Source organism: Rhodotorula paludigena (assembly GCF_050403205.1).
Source record: "Rhodotorula paludigena JCM10292 DNA, Rt_paludigena_JCM10292v1_ctg32, whole genome shotgun sequence".
NCBI classification, from domain to species: domain Eukaryota; kingdom Fungi; phylum Basidiomycota; class Microbotryomycetes; order Sporidiobolales; family Sporidiobolaceae; genus Rhodotorula; species Rhodotorula paludigena.
In genome coordinates, this window is record NW_027481426.1 from 187220 (window position 1) to 203806 (window position 16587).

The 16587-nt window shown below is 63.8% G+C and overlaps 6 protein-coding genes across 6 annotated transcripts; 4 read left to right on the forward strand and 2 right to left on the reverse strand.

Moving 5' to 3' along the window:
• Positions 1 to 945: 945 nt before the first annotated feature.
• JCM10292_000830 (MADS-box domain-containing protein) lies at positions 946 to 2880 on the forward strand (the record flags this gene model as incomplete). The annotated part of the gene is made up of 5 exons (XM_076650189.1): positions 946 to 1557; positions 1621 to 1686; positions 1753 to 1848; positions 1931 to 2386; positions 2440 to 2880. The coding sequence occupies 5 exons, from the start codon at positions 946 to 948 to the stop codon at positions 2878 to 2880; spliced, it is 1671 nt and encodes a 556-aa protein (XP_076504314.1).
• A 525-nt stretch (positions 2881 to 3405) lies between these two features.
• JCM10292_000831 (uncharacterized protein) lies at positions 3406 to 5273 on the forward strand (the record flags this gene model as incomplete). The annotated part of the gene is made up of 9 exons (XM_076650190.1): positions 3406 to 3501; positions 3618 to 3673; positions 3810 to 3853; positions 3984 to 3996; positions 4069 to 4090; positions 4150 to 4189; positions 4255 to 4340; positions 4404 to 4484; positions 4548 to 5273. 9 exons carry the CDS (start codon positions 3406 to 3408, stop codon positions 5271 to 5273), a joined length of 1164 nt encoding a protein of 387 aa, XP_076504315.1.
• A 1549-nt stretch (positions 5274 to 6822) lies between these two features.
• Positions 6823 to 8240, reverse strand: JCM10292_000832 (uncharacterized protein; the record flags this gene model as incomplete). The annotated part of the gene is made up of 5 exons (XM_076650191.1): positions 6823 to 6924; positions 7053 to 7265; positions 7359 to 7496; positions 7579 to 7769; positions 7835 to 8240. The coding sequence occupies 5 exons, from the start codon at positions 8238 to 8240 to the stop codon at positions 6823 to 6825; spliced, it is 1050 nt and encodes a 349-aa protein (XP_076504316.1).
• A 1197-nt stretch (positions 8241 to 9437) lies between these two features.
• JCM10292_000833 (alpha/beta hydrolase) lies at positions 9438 to 11091 on the forward strand (the record flags this gene model as incomplete). Its single annotated transcript, XM_076650192.1, has 3 exons — positions 9438 to 10055; positions 10118 to 10142; positions 10199 to 11091. 3 exons carry the CDS (start codon positions 9438 to 9440, stop codon positions 11089 to 11091), a joined length of 1536 nt encoding a protein of 511 aa, XP_076504317.1.
• Positions 11092 to 11463: 372 nt separating this feature from the next.
• On the forward strand, positions 11464 to 14053 carry JCM10292_000834 (uncharacterized protein; the record flags this gene model as incomplete). Its single annotated transcript, XM_076650193.1, has 5 exons — positions 11464 to 12097; positions 12155 to 12246; positions 12307 to 13148; positions 13212 to 13338; positions 13400 to 14053. The coding sequence occupies 5 exons, from the start codon at positions 11464 to 11466 to the stop codon at positions 14051 to 14053; spliced, it is 2349 nt and encodes a 782-aa protein (XP_076504318.1).
• A 45-nt stretch (positions 14054 to 14098) lies between these two features.
• Positions 14099 to 16432, reverse strand: JCM10292_000835 (cytochrome P450; the record flags this gene model as incomplete). The annotated part of the gene is made up of 11 exons (XM_076650194.1): positions 14099 to 14152; positions 14204 to 14346; positions 14409 to 14857; positions 14915 to 15051; positions 15113 to 15148; positions 15209 to 15325; positions 15387 to 15545; positions 15605 to 15767; positions 15828 to 15964; positions 16025 to 16141; positions 16298 to 16432. The coding sequence occupies 11 exons, from the start codon at positions 16430 to 16432 to the stop codon at positions 14099 to 14101; spliced, it is 1647 nt and encodes a 548-aa protein (XP_076504319.1).
• Between the last annotated feature and the right edge of the window lie 155 nt (positions 16433 to 16587).

The window sequence follows — 16587 nt, forward strand, 5'->3', positions numbered from 1 at the left end:
TTCCGACTGTGCAGACAGCATTAGCCTGTTGCAGATGTTACGCACGAGTCACGCACACTCGCAGCGCTCAACATGTCCCGTGCACGCATGTTCGCGCTGCTCGATCTTGCGCTGCCCTGCTCCCTCACCTCGCGCGTGCACCAGGTCGCTCAGGCTGCCGCTTCGAGTACGCACTGTAATTTTCAGTCGGGTGGATGTTGCTGCTTGAGTCGCTGTCGAGAAACGCAGTCGCCGCCAGCGGGAAGGCGTCGCGACGCGCAAAGACCGACTTCTTCCTCCGCCTCTCTGGCATCGACGCTCTCTTGGGCGGGCGCAGTCTTTCGAGGCTCTCGTGTTTGCTGTGCTGAGCTGCGTCCTGCACCTCGTGCGGGATGCGCCGCTGTTGGTGCCGAGGCTGGCGATCCGCGTGTCCTTGTCGACAGTCGCTATGCCTCGTCGAGCCCCATTGCAGGCACGCTCGCGGTCCGCATGCGACAGGATACGCCTGCGTTACGGACGGACAGTATCAACCTCCTCCGCGCTCACAACAAAGAGGTCGAACCGACCGACCTTCCTGACAGGACCGGGAGCCATCGCACAGTAGGCCGCCAAAGCGACAGCTGTCTACGAAGTCCTTGCTGGCTGTCTCCAGATCACCCTCTGTGGCTCGTCGCTCTGGTTCTCCTTCCGCTCGCTCGCGCTGCCGCCCGTCTGTCGCGAGCCCCCTCGTCCCAATCGGGACGACCCGCCTCTTCGCACCTGTGTTCGGGCCCAATCACGTCCCGCCGGGGCAAGCGGTGTGCAAAGCTGCTTGGAGGCGGAGGGTGTCATCCGTCGGTTGAGGAGACGTCGTTTCCACCGCCCGCACTTTCCTCTTTCCCGACCGTTTGCGCCTGCTTACGGGTGCGCCCACCCCAGTGCGGGAGGTCGGGTAACGTGCGTCTGCTGTCTTCTACACCGCGCAACATGGATCCGTCCCAGTCTGCGTCTCCGTCACCGAGACTCTCGCACGCGGGCGCGCCGGCGTCTTCGCAACCCTATCTCGCGTCGACAACACAGCCACAGCCGCAACCGCCGCAGAGCTTCCAACAGTACTCGCAGATACCTGCGCTGTCGCCCGTCTCGCCCGGCTTCCCTCCTGCTGCACAGCAGGGCGGCCAGCCCCCTCCGCCTCCTCCGCCGCACGGCGCGTCCAGCTCGACCCAGCTTCCCCTTCTCCCGCCGCTCCCGATCGGCACACCCACCCTGCAGAGCCCCTCATCGACTTTGGCCGAGCAGCAGCCTGTCGCGCCGTCGAGCGCATTCGGCGGTCCATCCATTGTCGCATTCGACCCTGACGCTGACGCCGGAACCGATGACGATGAAGATGGCGACGAGGGCGGAAGCCCGAAGAAGAAGGCACGAAAGATGCCGACTCGAGGCGCGGGTGCTTCCGGGAGTAATGCGGGTGATGGAGGAGAGGGTGACGCGGCTGGGGAGGACGACAAGTCGCGCCGCAAGATCACGATTCAGTACATTCACAAGAAGGAGAAGCGTCACATCACGTTCTCGAAGCGCAAGGCGGGCATCATGAAGAAGGTACGTCAACTACTCGTCGCCGTGGCTCGCACTCTTGCTGATTTTCTCATCTCGTCTACACAGGCTTACGAGCTTGCGACATTGACTGGCACACAAGTGCTCCTGCTTGTCGTCTCTGAGACGGGAATAGTGCGTGGAGCAAGCTTTTGGCTGTAGAGGCCGGTCGCTGATTGCCGCCCGCCTCTCCGTCCGCAGGTCTACACCTTCACGACGACCAAGTTTCAGCCGCTGGTCGGCGCAAATTCGGATGGCACGGCTAGTGATGGACAGAGGCTCATTCAGCGATGCTTGGTATGTCCGGTTCACTCACCGCCTTTCGCAGACGACCTTCCTAATCTTGCGCTTGGCGCTTCCTCCGGCAAGCGATCCGGAGGAGGACGTCAACTCGAACTACATCTCGCCGCCTCCCGACGCACCTCTGCTGCCGCTCCCTCCGTCGGCGCAGAAGCGCCCGTTTGAGGCCAACTCGCAGCAGCACGGCGGGCAGATTGCGCTGCGGACGAAGCAGCCACGCCCGCGCGGAAAGGCCCGACCTGCGCCCATCGTCGCGCCTGGACCAGCAGGCTCGGCTTCTCTCCCGACACCTGGGATCCATGCAACGATGGACCAGATGCAGCAGCTCCCGCCCTCGCCTCATCCGCTCAACCCGGCGCCGCCCGGATCCCTCGCGCCTTACCCGCCTTCGCCGAGCTATGCGCCGCAATTTTACTCGGAAGGGGACGTTGCGATGCGCACGAGTCGCGGGTATACGGACGGGTCGAGCTTGAACGAGCATTACGGGCCGCCGCCGGCATACCCTCCGCCACCGGCATTGGGCTACACTCACCAGGTACGCTTTTCCCATTGCGATGGAGTCGCAAGCTGATCCCGCAAGCTGCACAGCACATGGGCAGTCGACCGCCTCATCCCCTCGGTCCATACCCCCCACCCCAGCGCGGCTCTCCCCCGCCCTCTCCTCACCAGGTTCGGCACTACCCTCCGCCGCCTCCACATTATCAGTCTGCGTCCGCGCCTCGCTCCGTCGTCGACCCGTATGGCGGCACGCGTGGGCACTACGGCGCGCTTTCCGGACCTCCGGGGCAAGACCAGCACATGCATTCGCCGCAGCAGCCGTTGCATGTCCCTCCTCCGCATCCGCACCTTGCGCACAGCGGTATGCCTGCTCCTGCGCCTCCGGGATTGCCGCAACCGTCCGCAGACATGTACCACTCGGGTCCGCCACCGTCGAGGCACCATGACTACGCGCACGACGCGCTGCCGCTGCCTCATGCGCAGTTGTACGACGAGCAGCAACAGCAGCAGGATGCGAACAGGCGTAGGTAGAGGCAGCAAAGGGCGCAGGCGGGCCAACTGCGGGCAACGCTCGCGCGCGGAAGGGAGCTGCGACTCGGGTGCGACCCTTGCATTGAACCCTCTATCGTTGAGCCTATTCCCTGTCTCGACTGTCATCAGGCGGAGCGGACCGGTGTTGGCAGCTTGTGCCATGGCGGCCCTTGCCGAGATTCGAGACGAGCAAGAAGTCGCGAAGGGCGTCGCCGATTCGCGCGAGGGCGTCGCCCTGTGCGTGTCTGTTTGGTCGAGAGGCACCTGTGCAGTGGCTACAGAGAGTGGCGGAATAGGCGAGATCGGTGTAATCGGAGGTTGCTGCGAAGTATAGTTCTTGGCGAAGCGGGGGAGTCGCCGGGAACGAGGCTCTCGAGGCTCTCGGTTGCGCGCTCGCCTCTGCCCCTCTCCACTCGTCCTCCCCTCCCTCCTGCCGTTGCTGTCGAGTGCATAGCCGCAGTGCACACGCAGAGCAGCCCTTCTCGCAACTCCTCACCCGCGTACCACCCTCTGCTTGTTCCCGCCATGCTCTCGCACCTCGTCGCCGTCTCGGCACTCGCAGGCGCCGCCCTCGCGCAGAACACGCCGCTCGCGGCCAAGCGCTTCACCTGGGACAACCTCGTGCGTCTCCTGCCCCTGAGCCGAACCTGCGCGACTTTCGGGAGGGCCGCGCTGACCGTGCACTTCTCCTCCAACTCTGCTGTATTGTCCAACTCGCGCGCCGCCACCGTCCACAGCCGTACAAGGCCGATGCTGGCTCGGGCGAGCGTGGCCCGCAGGTCGGCGTCAACCAGTAAGCTCCTGCCCACACGCACTCTCGGGCGCGTACCGCAAGTTCGGGCCGCCCGCGCCACCACCTTTCCTTGGCGCGCTCAGATCGTCCCCCTCGCGCATGTGTTGACCGATGCACCCGCGTATTCACTCTACAGGTGCAACAGCACGATGCAGAACCAGGAATCGATGTGCCAGACGGGTGCGTTTGACCTGCTTCGCCGACCGCCGCGGAGGTGCTGACCCGTTTCCGATCGCGTCTCTCCCCGTGTCTCGTCCGCCGAACCCGAACCGACTCTTGCTGTATTGTTCCTCTTTCCTCGTACTCGTAGCTCACATCAACAGGTGCGATTCCGCCGAAGTGGCGTTTTTACGAGGCGCCAGCTGACCTCGACTTTCCCCACTTGCGCGGTCCAGCATCGACGACTTCTGCCTCTGGGTCCGTCCCCCTTTCGCTCGTCTCCTTTCGCCTCCTTGTACTGATGCTTGAAGCTGCAGGGACCGCCTGAGTACGGCGAGGAGGTCGGCAACATCGAGGGTGGGCCACTGTGATCCCGCTCGTGCAAGCGACTTGCTCACCTCTCCCGCTTCCTTCTTTCGTAGGCGAGATGGTCGCATGGTGCACCAAGGAGGGCTACGGCACGCGCATCATCCCGGAGGGCGCATTGACGGGTGTGCAGTTCATCCGCGTTCGTCGTCGGGCTCTCCTATCCCTGTCGTCGCCGCTCCACTAACCTGGCACGCGCACATAGACGCCTCACTACGTCCAGGTTGTCGGCTTCATCAACCAGCAGCTGATCAACATCCTGCCGGAGGACTACGGAGGAGAGATGGTGCGTATCCGTCTGCTCCCCCGCTACCATCCCTTCCCTGCTCACCCAGTCTCCATCGCACAGGACCCGCACGGCGCCGACCAGCGTGGCAACCCGCTCGGTGGCCTCGTATTCTCGACGGAGTTTGACACGAACGCGACCAGCATCTCGGGCGTCGCCGGCGGCCAGGCCTTCTCGCAGGTCATCCAGTGGCACAACTTCATGGGCGCCAACCAGTTCTGCCTCAAGGCGTGCGACCCGTCGTGGGAGAACGGCTGGCAGATGTGCGAGCACATCTACGACCGCATCGGGTGCAACTACAACGCCCCGTCCAACTGGGCGACGATCAACGGGACCTTCGAGTCGTGCATGGGCGACGACCAGCTCCCGCCTGGCCAGTACGTCGAGAACGGAGTCACCTCGACTTACACCCAGCCGCCCGAGTCGCTCGGCATCATCTCGACCATCCCCTACCAGCCCTTCACGCCCTCGTCCTCTTCGTGCACCCCGTACACGTCGAGCGCGATCTACACCGCGGCGTCGCAGCAGGCCTCTGGGTCTGCCACGAGCGCGGCCGAGAGCTCTTCGACCACGTCGGGCGCGTCGTCGGCGTCCGAGACCGGCAGCACGTCGGCCGGCTCGGCGTCCGGCTCCAACTCACGCGGCAGCTCGGGCGCGCCGGCTGCGACGGGCACGCCGGGCAGCCAGCAGAACTCGCAGGACGGCGGCAGTGGCGCCGAGGGCCTCAAGGTTGCGGCGGGCCTCACCGCCGTCGTTGCCGGCCTCATCGGCGTCGTCGCGGCCCTCTAAGCGACTCCTCTCCTCGCACCTCCTCTTCAAATAGGGTATCGAGCAGCATGTTAGTCTAGTCTAGCGCATCGCCTTTCTCTCGCTCGTATTTTGCACCTCGCCAGCTATCGTCTGCACTCGCGTTTTTCCGCACTCTCCCTTCTCTCGCGCACAGACACTTGTCGAGCCTAGTCACTGAGCACTTCCCCTCTCTTCCCCTAGTTGTTCGTACTGGTCCGGATCGTCTTTCATTCGCAATCGTTAGTTCGCTCGTTTCGGCCATTTGCTAGCGGTGGTGCCCCGAGAGCGTTCGTCGCTTCCCTTGCGCCTTTCCGCCACTGTCCAAGTTCTTACGGGCTTCAGGCGCGAATGCGAGCCTCCTGCGTCGCGTGCTGGCTTTCGACGCGTGCGAAGTGACGGGGAACCCTCGAGGTCCCGTTTGCTTGTGAAGTCTTCGGCGCGCATCGAGGCATGTTCCTCCCGCTCCTTCTTCGACCTACAAGGACCGGGTAGAGAACTGTACAGACTATTGGTCGCTCGTACAGCTCAGCCGAGCTCGTTTGCAGATTGGCCTTCTCAAGCTGCTGGATGCTGTTTCGGTCCTCGCGAGCATCCGCTGCCTGGCTGGTCCAGACGTTTGGTAGGTTTGGTGCTCAGCCGAGAGGTGCTGAGCGTCTGCCGCCAGGGACGGAGGTGAATGCGCAAATTTCGTCCTGTTTGACCGCTTTGCCTCCTCGTTGACTTCCGCGCGCTCCACATCCCACATGCAAAGGTCGGGCAGTCCTGGTGCTGCCCAACAAGACTATCGCTGTCTCGCTGCCAAGAACCCAAGGACTTGCGCCACGCGTCGTCAACTCACTCCTGCTTGTTGCCCTCCGCGCCTTATCTACAATGCCTGCCTTCTCACTCGCCACGCCCCCGCCCGCCTCGAGCAACCCCTAGACGTCGAGCACCCTCTATGCTACAAGGTGATCTTGCAGCAGACAACCACATCTAGCACGAGCGCGGCCGAGACCTCGTCGACTTCGTCGGGCACGGTTGTTGTCTTCGCCGTCCGAGACGGGCAGGGCCTCGCGTCTGTTCGGGTTCTTGCCTGAGATACCTGCAGGCGATGAGCTCGAAGAACAGGCAGAGAACTGCGAGGGAAGGCTTCATAGGAAGGGGCGGACACATCTGGCATTTGCTGAGGCCGGAACAGCTTGCCGCACCGGGACACGCAAGCGCAACAGTCGGAAGCACAGCACAGACGGGAAGAGTTGTGTGCGGCAACGAGTAATAGTAGGCGAGTTGCGTTAGCTAGGCAGAGGACGGAGTAGGCGGAACAAGGTGTGCGAGGGGTGGCCGGCCGGGAACGAACGCTCTATACAGTCATTGGCGCGTGTGTAACAAGACTCGGGGATTAGGGCCTCTAGGTAGACAGACAGGGGAGGAAGACTGTGTACAGGACAGGGATGGCATCCCGGGTATGAAGGGCACGGCGGGGGAGGTAGATACTAGGCGGAGAGGGCGGCGGTATAAAGCAGCGCCGACGGAGGGGATGAGACCAGGACCAGGTGGTGCGAGGGCAGGTCTAGACGCGCATGAGCTTCATGAGCGCGACGAGCCCGGCCCAGCCGAAACCGTGTTGCGGGTACGCGATGTGGAGCGGCTCGTCCTCGGTGCCGAACTTCGACTGTGCGTCGCCGAATGCATCAGTCAATGCTCAAGGAGGTGAGAAGAGGGATGCGGCGAGCAGCTTCGGCCCGCCCTCCCCCGTCAAGCGTGGAGTTGAGCCGAAGCCGCCCGCCTGAAGCAACGTACCCTGAACTGCCCACGGTTCGCGAGCCCGTACCGCGAGACAATCTTGCGATAGGCCTTTCCCAGCATGCGGATCTTCCAGCCGCCAAGGTTGTGTTCCGCGATGATGTCGTCTTGCGCCGACGCGCCGAAGGTGAGCGCGTTGTGGCCCTCGAACTCCATCTCGCGGATCACGTGGCCGAGCAGACCCTCCGAGACGCCGTGTGGTGCTTCAGGCTGTTTTGCGGATCGAGGTCAGCTTCCGAAGGCACGAGCCTTTCCCGGAGACACTGCCTCCTTCCCGACGGCGGGTGTAGGAAAGGGACGCACGAAAGTGACGGCGTGCTTGATCTGGTACGAGTCGTGTGCGATTGCTGCGAGTACGCAGATGGCAACAATCTTCTTGTGCTCGTCCCGCGCGAGGAAGTAGCGGCGATGTTGCGCATCAAGCCAGGGCAAGAGTCCTGCCTGTAGAGCATAGACAGACATCACGACGAGAAGCATCAGTATGGAAACAGGGAGTGAGGGTAGGGAGAGAGCGGGAGCGCACCGCCGCGATCTGCGTCCCATGGCGATTCGCCTTCCACCGCTCGAGGCCCGCTTCGATCTCCTCGCGCACGTCGTCGGGCGGGTGATACTGAGGGGCGCGGAGCTTGATCTCCTCGTATTTTACGTGCGAGCGCTCTGCGCGGCGGATGTTGTGCCGGACCTCCTTTTGCTCGAGCTTCTTGATGTCGGGGTCTGCGAGCGCGCGTCAAGGGTGTCAGCAGGTACGGTAGAAGGCGGAGGGAGAGAATGAGACGCACGCAGGACGTCTTCGCGGACGCAGCTGAGGACGCTCCAGTTGAACTCGCTGCCGAGCATCTCTGCAAAGTCGGTGTCGACGACGCAGTAGACGACACGGCGCTTCTTCTCCTTGGTGACCCAGTCGACAAACTCGTGCGCGACGCTCTTGCGGATCTCGGGGTCGCGGCGGCAGATGGGCGGGCCCCACGCAAAGTAGAACTTGCCGCGCGGGAGGTAGCCCTGCACGCGCGGGTTGCTCTGCGTGTGGTTCGGCGAGCGCCAGACGGCGTAGCGCGTCTCGATCCACGCGGTCGAGGTGCTCGAGCCGTACTTTGCGACAAGGGCCGGGAGCCATTCGCGGTCATGGTCGACGGCGCTGTAGACGGACGACGAGGTGGACGACGTGGACGGTCGCGGGTGGGCCATCGTGGCGGTGGTGATTCGGATGCGGGCGAAGCGAGATCAGGCGAGACCGGGGGAGGGGCGCAGACGGAGGCCGAAGGCAGGTCGACGCAAGGTTCGGCGAAGACGAAGGAGCGAGGTGGTGGTGCAGGGCGCGAGGGGTCGGAACAGCGGCGCTAGCGGCAGTGAGAGCACAAGCAAGGCAGAATGCAGAAGCAAGGAGCAGCGCGGGCGCAGGGGAGCAGGCAGCGCCGCGTCCCGTCCGAGCGGAACGGAGGCGCAGGAACCGCCGGATGACGAAGGCACGCTGACCTGAGACACGGTCAGCCGCGCTTACGCAAGCCCGCTCGACTGACCGCGATGCTGCACAGCTCTTGTAAGCACTTGCAAAGGAAGACAGATGTCTTCTGTCGCCTGATCCGAGGAGGAGGAATCAGAGAGGAGGAAACGCACTCAGCGCTGAGTCTCGGTGGCGCTTGTCCCGTCAAGGCTGATGAGATCAACCTGTCGATACCGTAGTTACAATCGATGCAGAGTGGCTAGGTCATGCACTGCAGTCGAAAGAACCTGGAATTTCGAAAGTCGAGCTCAAGGTGAGACACGTTTGTTCGGCCGGCGCCCTGGCGATGAGCGCATTCTGCGGACAAGTCGCTGCGTTCGCTCGTCCTCACACTGCAGTTGTCCGCTCGCTTGCTGCACTGCAGACTTCCTTCTCCAGCTACCACAAGCGCTCAAAGCCAAGCACCGCACCTCGACTTCGGACAAAGCCACTCGGCTGCACCGCCCCGCCTCCGACCTCGCAATCCCCTCGCAGCTCGCCTTCCGCGCCGTCGTTCGACTCGGTTCACCTGCGATCGTCTGCGTTCCTGCGCTCCATAGACGCCTGCTTCCGCCCTAGACCCTTCTCACTCCAACTCGTAACCCGTCGAGGGCGCCACAACCAGCATCAGCTCCTCGATCCCGACCCTCGCAACCGAGTCCGCAGCACCACCTTCCCCTGCCTTCCCTCGCCGCTCCGCACAAGCTGGCTATCCGTCCTGCCAAGGTGCGCACGCGACTGGACTACTACACCGTGCTGTGCGCAAGCTGACGCTGCGACCTCTGCATTCTATCGAATTCGTTGCTTCCCCCACCTGCTGCCGACTGTCGTACGACCTCGCCACACGCGACCATCTGCAGCTCCTGCACGTTCGCCGCGGTCGACACCGCTGCAACAAAAACATGTCTTTCCCTCAGGACCTCAACCTCGACGAGCTGCCGTGCCAGCCCTATGCCTCGCCGCGCCTCCTCAAGTGGTTCTACTGCACCCACCGCGTCTCGTCCTCCCTGTGCCTCCTGCCCTACTGGGCCATCAAGTACGCCCTCTCGAACCGTCCGCGACCATCCTGGTCCATCGCCGAGACGCTCCTCGTCGACTTTACGCGCCGCGTGAGCGCCATCACCGACCAGGCGGGCGTGCAGCACGCGACGCGCGACCCAACTGAAGAGCCGCGCCGCGACGACCTCAAGGAGACGCGCTTCGAGTGGGTGCCCGGGCTCAGCGGCGAGCTCCTGTGCGGCGCAGCACAGGACGACAAGGTCGAGCCGCTCGAACGCGTCGGCACCTTCATCTGGGAGCGCGCCGAAGACGTGCGGGAAGACTACGCCATGGTCAATGCCAAGGAGGCCGCACTCGAAGAGGAGGATGCGCAGGCTGGCGCAGAGTACGTGCGGAGGTACAGCATGGTCGACGGTGACAAGGGCGACCTCGTCGGTATCTACTTCCATGGTGGCGGCTACACCCACTTTTCGGCCCACGAGAGTGCGCAGACGAGTATGATCCCGCGGCGGCTGATGCAGGTGCGTATCCACCGTTCTGCATCTTTCTCTTACCTGCTCGCTGACAATGTCGCTTCGCACAGTACGACTACTTTGCCGCCATTCACGGTGCGTCACGCTGTTCCCGCTGCTACGTCAATTTGTGCTGACTCGGCCTCCTGCAGCCGTCGAATATCGCCTTCTCAACTCCGCTGCCTTCCCGGGTGCGCTGCAAGACGGCCTCTCCGTCTACGCACACCTGGTCCGTTCCGGCGTCCCTGCACACAAGATTGTTCTCATCGGCGACTCGGCTGGCGGCAACATTGTGCTTGCCCTCGCTCGGTGGCTCCGCGACGAGAAGAAGCTCGCCGCGCCTGGCGGCCTCCTCCTCCTCTCGCCCTGGTGTGACCCGGGCCACTCGTTCCCGCACTCGACCACGTCGTACGTTCCGCGCCCGAATCCGGAGGACTACCTCGCCGACGAGCCGACGGCGCGGCGACTGCTCGTCACGTCGCTCCTGGGCGACAAGCCGCACTCGTACCTCTCTTCGCCGTACATCTCGCCCGCATCACAGCTCGGCCCGCACGGCGCGTTCGACCACTTCCCGCCGACGTTCGTGCACTACGGAGACGCCGAGCGGCTCGAGGAAGAGATCGAGTCGCTCGTTCGGGGCATGAAGCGCGACGGCGTGCAGCTCCTCGAGGTCGAGAAGACCAAGGACGCCGTGCACGACGTCCTCATGGTGCGCTTCTGGAACGAGGACGTGCGCGCGTGCATCTACGGCCGCATCTGCGGCTGGCTCGACCAGGTCGTCGCGCGCGCCAAGCGCATCGACCGCGGTGAGAGCCCCGCCGAGGCGACGAGGCGCGTTGCCGAGCTCGCCAAGCAGAAGCGGCCGTACCACGACGACGAGACCGCCGGCGGCGCGCAGGCGGGGCCGTCGGGGACGTCGGGCGGGCGCAGCGCGGGCGAGTCCAAGGCTGAGGAGCATGGGCGCGTCTCGAAGACGTACATCCGGGAGGCCGTCAAGGATCAGATTCAGGAGGTCAAGGATCTCAAAAGGAGCACGCGGCGCTGAAGTGCGCAGCCACGAGCGCTCCCCGCCGTCGCCTCAGCCTTTTCACCGTTCACGTTCGTTCCTCTCTCACGCATCCGCATCCCCAACCTCGCGTCCTCATCCCCCTCGTTACTGCCTTTCTTTCGCCCTCTTGTCTGTATCGCCCTCTGTCTCGTCTCCTCCGTTCCCGCAGCATTGCCCTCTCCCTCTCCGAGCTGTCCCTGCATTTCCAAGTGTCGTTCAAACCATCCAGGCTCGGGACTGCTGCCTCGCTCGCGATAGTCTTCCGAAAACCCTCGCTACTCCTTCAAGCCGTCTCGACTGACTTTGAGCGCGAGGTCGAGTTGCCGGGTCCCGGCCACTTTCATCTCTCCCTCGTTCCTCGTCGTCGCCATGGCCGCGCACGACCCGACGCTGCTCCTGCAGGACCTCCTGAGCCCTCCTTCGAGCTCCGTTCCACCTGCAGACCTACTGCGCCTCGCAGCGTACCACCTCGCGACCGTCCCGCTCGCTGCGCCCCACCTTGCCCTCGTCTCGCTCGTCGCACGCTACACGGCCGCGAGCCCCGCCATCTGGGCCGCACCAGCGAAGGAACCGCGTGATGAGTGGGACAGACACGTGCTCGCGTTCCAGAGCGCACAGCAGGCCGTCCTCCTCCGCCTCGATGCCCTCGCGCGCCCACCCTCGCCAGCCGACACGGCAGGGTCGGGCAGCGCAAGCGCGGGGACGAGTCAGAGTGGGCGCGGGGCAGCTGGAGGGAAGGGAGGCGGCGGGGGCTGGTCCGCCCGCCGCGCGGCGCAGACCTTCCTGCGCGAACTGCTCGACGGCCTCTCTGCCGGCTCTGACAACGGCGGCGAGCGGCCTTTTGTCCGCCTGGCGATGCTCTCGGGCGTGTTGAGCGCGCTGCAGGAGTGGAAGAGGCGAAAGGAGAAGCTGTGGGTGGGCGGAGGCAATGGGGTCGAGAGGGCGCAGAGAGAGGTTGCGAAGGCTTGGGAGGATGTGCTTCAGACGCGTCCGGCGCAGCATGGTTCGTCGTCACACGTCGAGCTTCTGCCAACTCGCGACGCTCACTAGCAGGCAACAGGGTCTGCGCTAGCCGACTTGCCTGCCTGGCTTGCTGCGCAGACGATCCCCTCGGTACACGTCGAGGTGCTTGCGAGGCAATGGCCTGCATCGGTGCGTCGAAGAATTGGATGTCGTTTCGTGAGCCCTTGCATTGACACCTGAGTATCACAGGCGCTCCTCAACCTCCTTACCGACTCCTTCGCTGCCGTCTTTGCTCACGGCAACGCCTTCACCGAGCCTCCTCTCGCCGCCGACGTCAACGTCACCGGCGATGGGCTGATATGGACAGCAGGGTCACCGTCGCACCAGCGCATCTCAGCACTCGTGCAGCAGCCCTTGTTCGTCGTCCTCGGCCCGCTGTCCCGCGCACTCGGTCGCAGCCTCGAAGCCACCGCCCAGACTGCACGCTCATCAGCGACAGCGCAGGCAGAATCCTCGCTAGCAGCGATACACCGCTTCTCGACTTCGCTCGTCGCCCTCGCGTCGTCTCTCAACGCCGGCTGGTCCTCTACGCCATGGGCAGACTTGACCGGCGACGACGGTCTCGCGCCCACGACGCGAGCCGAGACCGCACCATGGACGCTGCTCAAGACGCTTCTGTTTGCCCAGACCCTCGTCTATTCGTCCCTGCTGGAGGTCGTCACCTCGTCGTCCTCGTCGACCTCCTCGCCAACCCCTCTCCAGCGCCAGCTCGCCAGCGAGGCCGTCCGCGCCCTCGCCAAGACCTACTTTGTCGCCCTTCGCTTTGGCCAAAGCGGCTTCGAGGCGTGGCGCGCCGTCCTCGCCGGCTTGGTCGACGTCGCCGCCGCGCCCGCGCTTGCGGGCGCTGAGGTCTCGCCCGCCGAGGCGCTCGTGCGCGCGCTCGAGGCAGCGAAAGGTACGGCCGATGGCGCGAGGCACGCGAGCGCGATGCAGAGGGCGGAGGTCACGTTCTGGATGAACACGGCAGAGCAGGTCATGCTGGAGCTGGGGGACGAGTATGTCGAGACGCGGGTGCTGCGAGGCTGCAGACCGTGCGTTGCTTCACCTGCTGCTTATCGAGGCGCCATTCACTGACTGTTGCTCCGTGCACACAGCTATCTCGACGATGCGATGTACCGGGATACGTTCGAAGCGGCACATGCAGTCGTACTCGCTGTCTTTTCGGCTGGCAAGCGCTGCGTTGCGGAGGTGGCGCCATGGTACATCGCGCTACTGCCTCGGGTGCGGCGTCTAACCAACATTTCCGTCTCGAAATAGAGCACTGATGGCGTCGCGTGTTCAGACATACCCTTCCCTTCTCTCGGCCTCGCAACTCCGTCTCGCATACTCGACTACCGTTGGCGCTGTGTCAAAGACCGACGATGCGCTCGCCTGGTGGTGCATTGAGGGGCTTCTCGCGCAGATCGAGGCGCTGCCCGTCGCAACACCTCCGGTCGTGCCCGAGGCCCCTGTCCGCCCGCCACTCCGTGATCTCGCGGAAGACACGCCGCCTTCGAGCATCGCCGATGTGAACTCCACTTCACCAGTTGAGGCTCTAGACGTCGACTCTGCCCCGCCCGTCTCGCCGCTCGAGACTCGCGCCCTCACGCTGCCGCGCGGCGCATACCTCCTCGTCCTTCCGTCGCTCCTCCCCGCCGTCAACCTCGTCCTCCTCTCTCCTCTCTTGGCGCACCTCGAGCGCCTGATTCGCCTCGAGCCGATCGGGCACGACGGCCGCAACGCGCTCGTCGAGAGCACATTCGAGATGCTCGGCGTCGGCATGGACGCCGTCAAGCGGGCAGAGGGGACGGAGTGGTGGCTGAAGCATGGCAAGGGACTGATGCGCGGAGGACCGCTGGACGACGAGGACGACGCAGACCGTGAGGAGGAGCAGGACAAGGAGGGCGAGCAGGAAGAGCGAACGAGCGTCACACAGGCGCTTCCGGCCAAGCTGTAGAGTCAGAGGGACAGGACCGAGATCTACGAATGCATACGCTTTACTCTACCGCCTCGTGAAGGTCACGTCCCGCGGCTTCGCCGGCATGACAATCATGGTCTGCACGACGCATCAGCCAGAGCAAGCGCGACAGGCAAGCGAAAGACGCACGGTGTAGTCGTTCTTCGGGAACTTGCCAGGAGAATCGAGCACCCAGCGCGTCTCGCGCACGAGTGTGGCGACAATGGTGCTGATCTGCAGCATCGCGAAAGCTTCGCCAATGCACCGGTGGCGGCCCGCGCCGAAGGGCAGGTCTGTCGCGGCAAAACTGTCGTTAGCGCTCTCGTCGACGCCAATTCGAGTAAGCAGCGCGCACAGGGGCTCTTGCCGCCCTTGCTGATCTTGCCCCAGCCGTAGTCCTCTAGGCCTTCGTCCTCGCCGCCCGCAACCTTTGCCGCCTTGCCGTCGAGCCAGCGCTCCGGTCTGAAAGCTTTGCCGTCCCTGCCCCAGACGCGCTCGTCGACGGCGGTGAAGCCCGGCGTGGCAAGGACATAGCCTCCAGCGCGGACGACGTACTCGCCGCCGTCATTGTGCCGGTGGAAGCTCTTCGGCTGGTGCGGCTCCGTGGCGGGTGAAGCGACCGATGTAGGAACGGGGATGTCGTGCAGGACCTTGCGGAACAGCGAATGCAGTGGAGGATGGACACGCAGGAGCTCCTTGACGAAGGCGGTCAGGAGAGGCGTCTGCAGCGTCTCGTAAGCGAGAGGGGCGAAGCCACCGTGGCCGTCGCCGTAGTGATCGACCTGTTCTTGGTGGAGCTTCTCCCTGCAGAGTGACGCGTTAGCGTCAGCGGCAGAGGAGCCGCCGTTGGGCGGGGCTTACTGGAAGTCAGGGTTATCTGCGAGACGCAGGATCGCCCATGCGCCTGTTGCCGCGGACGTGTGCTGCCCGCCCATGAGCAGCGCGATCATCATATGGGCGATCTGCACATCCGTGAGCGGCTCGCCGTTCTTGTAGTGCTGGTTTGTGCGGAACAATCGTCAGATTTCCGTTGCCTAGCCTTCTACCGGTGGACCATACCTGTCCTTGCAGCGCTGAAAGCATGTCGGCGGGAGGCTGTCGGAAAGGGGATCAGCGGCTTCGAGAGGACGTGCGGCTTGAGAAGGCTAAACGGACCTCCTCCTTCGACTCGCGGCGTTTCCTCAGGATCGACAGGTAGAACTCGCGCATCTTGGCTTGAGCACGGTCGCGTCGGCGGTAGGAAGGGATCGGCAAGTAGGGGAAGACGAAGTTCTGCCGAGAAGGCAGTAGAGATCAGCCAAGGAGTCGGACGGCCCTCCGGTGTGAAACGCACGAGAGGCGTAAAGCCGCCATCCAGATCGTGAATGAACTTGGCGAACGTTTCGTTCAAGGCCTCGCGAACCTCGTGCCCTTGTAGCGTGGCGGCGGCGGTACAGACAGTGATCTCGGACGCAGCCTTGACCGGGTCCATCAGGCGGCGTTTGCGGATGTTCTGCGCATCAGCGTCAGCTTTGTGCTACTCAAAACATAAAGGGGGGTTGGGAGACACACGTCACCCAGGAAGACCGTCTTGGAGAGGTAGGCTCGGACTTCATCAGCGATGATGGGCACATAGCGCTTGAAGTTCTCGATAGTCAGGCCAGTCTTGATGAACTTCTTTTGCTGCATGAAGACGCTGTTTGGGCAGTCGTACACGACCTCCTTGCCAAATACTCTGACGGAGCAGACGCCGTCAGTTTAGGTTCCTTGGTGGACGAGCGAGCGCTCGGCGTACGGTGTGGTGAAATTCGTATACGCTTGCTCGGCGTTGACGATTTGGTGTGGCGAGTTGAGGACGAAGTTGGACCCCAATGCGCCGAGTGCGACCGTGATCTCACGTCCAAAGAGCGGGAAGGTGAAGACGGGGCCATACTGTGCTCAGGCAGTCTGTCAGCCCCATCCAGCACTCAGGCGGACCTTGCTTCGGCGCACCTTGTCGCGATTGCGCTCGAAGAAGCCGAGCGGATCGAGGCCGTACGAGAAGGCGCAGCCGATGTAAGGTACGAAGTGGAAGACGCGAGGCGGCTTTGTCGGGTCGCGGATCGTGAGCTGCTCAAATGGAGGCGCTCGTACGGCGACAGACAACCAGACAAAAGCGTTTGGGGAGAGAGAAATGGCGGGCAGTCGTGTCAGGCGGAAGAGGGTGAGCACGAGGACGTCAGGTCGACAGCTTCGCTCTGCTCAGTTATGCGAAAAGTGACGCACGACTTGACGGACCACATTGAGCACGGTCAAGACGACCAGGCCAGCAGCGGCGAGTGCGACACCTCCCACCGCAAGTGCCGCAGCGGGCGGCAGGTGTCCCCTCAGCACAGCGTGTGCAAGCTTGACGTGGTCCATCGGGACGGCTTGTGTATTGAGCCAGTCAGAGAACAAGCAAAGCACGCAGACGAAGCGGCGAGATCGACTGCGACAAGGTAGCGAGGACAAGCCGCGCATCGTGCCACTCGCGGGTTGTGCTCGGGGACAAGAAGACGCCGGCAGGCGTTAGAAGG